Source organism: Colobus angolensis, unplaced genomic scaffold, assembly GCF_000951035.1.
Source record: "Colobus angolensis palliatus isolate OR3802 unplaced genomic scaffold, Cang.pa_1.0 Scaffold24, whole genome shotgun sequence".
Lineage (NCBI taxonomy): Eukaryota > Metazoa > Chordata > Mammalia > Primates > Cercopithecidae > Colobus > Colobus angolensis.
This window is the reverse complement of record NW_012115599.1, coordinates 14,276,847-14,280,648: the sequence shown is the minus strand read 5'-3', so window position 1 is coordinate 14,280,648 and position 3,802 is coordinate 14,276,847. Positions and strand designations below refer to the sequence as shown.

General features: G+C 50.3%; 1 protein-coding gene across 4 annotated transcripts in view; it reads right to left on the bottom strand.

Annotated features, from left to right (window-relative positions):
• The window catches only part of TAPBP (TAP binding protein (tapasin)), a 13,445-nt gene that overhangs the window by 1,638 nt on the left and 8,005 nt on the right, over positions 1-3,802 (bottom strand). For 2 of the 4 annotated variants that reach the window (XM_011945487.1, XM_011945489.1), the window contains 4 exons: positions 1,849-2,247; positions 1,157-1,498; positions 989-1,078; positions 814-848 (listed from right to left, as the gene is read on the bottom strand). In XM_011945487.1, the coding sequence (XP_011800877.1) occupies positions 814-848; positions 989-1,078; positions 1,157-1,498; positions 1,849-2,247 (866 nt within the window). Of the gene's footprint in view, positions 1-499; positions 849-988; positions 1,079-1,156; positions 1,499-1,848; positions 2,248-3,802 lie in introns of those variants that run through there. The other 2 variants (XM_011945485.1, XM_011945488.1) reach the window with 1 other exon arrangement.

Below are 3,802 nucleotides of genomic sequence, written 5' to 3'. Positions count from 1 at the left end.
GGAGGCTGAGGCAGGAGAATGGCGTGAACCCGGGAGGCAGAGCTTGCAGTGAGCTGAGATCTGGCCACTGCACTCCAGCCTGGGCGATAGAGCGAGACTCCGTCTCAAAAAAAAAAAAAAACTAGCCGGGCATGATGGTGGGTGCCTGTAATCTCAAATACTCGGGAAGGTGAGGCAGGATAATCGCTTGAACTCGGGAGGTGGAGGTTGCAATGAACCGAGATCACACCACTGCACCCCAGCCTGGGCGACAGAGACTCTGTCTCAAAAAAAAAAAAAGAAAAGAAAACAAAGTCTTCAGGCCATGTGTATAATGTGTATAGGAAACATAAATGATTTCTGTGTTTAGGTTTGGGTGTGATCCCAAAGATATTATATATGCAAATATTCCAAAGCCTGAAAAAAATCCAACATCCAAAAACACTTCTAGTCCCAAGCATTTCAGTTAAGGGACCAGAATTATTAGATTAAATAAGGTATATTATTAAGTTAATTTTATCTGTTTCTGCTTATTTTTTTAATGTGACTACTAGATTATTTAAATTTACATATGTGGCTTGCATTATCTTTCTACTGGACAGCACTGCCTAAGTAACTTTTTAAAATCCCTACACCCAAGGAAACAGATATAGATTAAGTAGCATGCACAAAGAATCCTACAGTTAGGATGTAGTGCCAGGTGTTAACCCAGATCAGTGTGAATTCCAAGCCTAGGTTCTGCCTACCACACCAGCAGCCTCCCTCCATGGGTTTTGAGATAGGATGAGGAGATAAAGTGACAAGGGAAAGATACAAAGTGGTGGAGCAATGTACCTTCTTTGAATCCTTGGAGGTGGACAGGTAGACAGCTGTGGGAAAAGATTGAGAAGGGATGGGATGCCGGAGTGGTAGAGGTGGAGGGCAGAGGGATGGGTATCAGGCTTCTGGGAGTAGAGGGGGAAAAAGTCCACCAGCCTCAGGTCATGGTCAGGGTGGGGCTCACACTCACCAGCCCAGCCCAGCGCCTTGAAGAGCCCGAGCAGAAGAAAGGCAGACAGGAAAAGGCCTATGCTGTCCTCGAGGGAGGGTCCTGAGAGACCTGGCAGCAGAAGGGATGAGAGTGAGCTCCTGTCTTCCTGGATGTTGGCTCAGGCTCCGCGGAGCTCCCAGCTCTTACCTGCTATCTCCAGGGTGACCTCAGCGCTGCGCCCTGAGGCAGGCAGGCTGGGATGGTGAATTCGACAGGCATAGCGTGCCCCATGCTGTTCAGTGGTGACTGGAGGCGGCTGCAAGTGCCCAGAGAGGCTGACAGAGCCATCGGAATGGTGGCGCAGGGCCGAGAGCCACCTCTGCCCCTCGGCCTTCTGAGTGCGGCCCCCTGGGCCACCCCGGAGTTCCCACTCCACCTCCAGGCCCCCAGGAGGGTAGAAGTGGGACACAAGGCAGAGCAACTCCGGGGGTGCCTCCCCGGGGGCGGCCCATGCAAGGGTTGCTGGCATCAGGGACACTTTGGGGGGTTCTGGGGAAAGAGGACGAAATGAACATAGGGAAATCAGTCCATACTGTCCTCCCTAAGAGACCCTCAGTTTGCCTTCTGGCTTCCTTAGAACTAAAGAAGGTCGGGTTTCTTCTCCTGAAATGGGGAACCCACTGTCTCTCCATTGGTGCATCACAGAAATACCCATGCCAAAGCCCCTCAAATTCCCAGGAACCTTCTAGCCTCCCATTACCCCTCTGACTTCCAGGAATCCGTTTCTATCTCTACGTACTTACCCAGGCACCCTCTTCTCTATCATCCCTCCCCCTATCACAGTCCCCACAATTCAGTGCCCACCCTCTACCCCTGGAGACCTCTGTCCCCCAACTCACTGTATACAGCAAGCTCCAGGGTGACCTGTCCTTGCAGGTATGGCAGGTGTATGGTGGCCAAATAGGTGCCCTCCTGAAAGGGTTGAACTCTAGGCAGCCAGAAGGTCCCATTTCCGGTCCATGGGCCCCATGGCTCATCATCATCCCAAGCAGCAAATGCCACGGCCCCTTCTTGGGCTGCTGGCATCTGGCCATTCAGCCCAGGAGTTGCAGCCAGGAGCAGATGTCCCTTACCCAGGTGCTGGCGTCGCCACTCTAGCCCAAAGGGAGGGGGACCCGGAGCCAGAGATGAGGCGGCCTCAGAGGTAGGGGGCATGTAGGCAAAGCTCAAGTCCAGCAGAGCATCTTGTCCCAGTCTCACTCGAGGGGAAGGGGTACGGGTGAGGACAGTCAGTACCACTGAGGAAGATAGGGAGATGAGGGGTTGGGAGGGGCATGAGGGAGAAAAAGAAGGAGAAAAAAATAGAGAAATGCAGTTACTGGGGAGGACTAAACTGCACTTTACCCACCCCTCAGAGGACACCTTTTCTGATACTCACCATTTCCTAGTCCTCCCTGCAAACTCCTTTTGCTCTGCGACTGAGTGGCACCTAGTGTGGCTGAGGGTTAGCAGAGAGGTCTAGGGGTGGTGAGTAGGGGCAATGAGGGTATATGGCCTTTGAAGCCTACTCTGAACACATAGCACACTCAAGCTCGGGACTGCAGAATCCGAGGTCACTTCTGACACAACCTGAACCACTCTATCTCCAGGCACCACCCTTGAGGAACCAGGCCTTTCTTGATTATGGGTGAAGACAATGATTGAGCCATGACTGTCAGTCCTGTGGTGCTGTACAGAATATTTACTGACTCTAGAAGGTTCCAGCTATAGCCTAGACCTGAGCACAGACCTCTATGCTCTACTGAAGCAGTACAGTGCAGTGGCTAAGTGCCTGGAGCCTGGCTGACCTGGTTCAAATCCCCTCTGCAGCTTATTTATATGGCCTTGGGCCACTTCATTTTTCCATGGCTCAGCTTCCTAATCTCTAAAATTAAAAGTTGATAATAATAATAGTACCTACTTCATGAGGTTGTTGTGAGGGTTAAATCATTAATACCTCTTGCTACTCAAGTCTATTCAGTTCCCAATTTTAGATAACAGAGACACCTAAATATCAAGGGTGCTTAGAACACTGTCTGGAACACAGTCTACACACATGTTTGCTATAGTTACACCTAACTTAGCATACCCCAAGTCAATAGCATCTCTGCAACATTCCCCACCCTGCTCCAATGCCCATCTTCCCTGTCTTTGATGAATGATCACCAAGCCCACCAGACACTAACAGCAAACCCTTGGAGTTACTCAGATTCATTTATTCATTCAGCAACTATTGAGCACTGAAGATGTTCAAAGTATCCTGGTAGAAGACAGAATGGTGAACAAGACAGGCAGTCCCTGCCCTCAAATTGCCTATAGTCCAATGATAGACAAGCAAATTGTCAAAAATTATGTGCTATGTGCTTTACCCACCAGGACCTAACAGATCTCATATCTGTTTCCAACTCAGGTTCTCATCAATGTACATTTAGACAATTACAACAGCCCTCCTATCTGATCTCCCTATTCCTTCAACTCCTCCTTCAAACTGTAGCCAAACAAGGTGACTACAAGTCTGATCCCATCATTTACCTGTTTAAAAATCCCAAATATGGGCCAGACGCGGTGGCTGGTTACACCAGATGGGAAGCTGAGGCGGGTGGATCACCTGAGGTTGGGAGTTTGAGACCAGCCTGACCAACATGGTGAAACCCCGTCTCTACTAAAAATACAAAATTAGCCGGGTGTGGTGGCACATGCCTGTAATCCCAGCTACTTGGGAGGCTGAGGCTGTAGAATTGCTTGAACCCAGGAGGTGGAGGTTGCGGTGAGCCGAGGTTGTGCCACTGCACTCCAGCCTGGGCGACAGAGCGA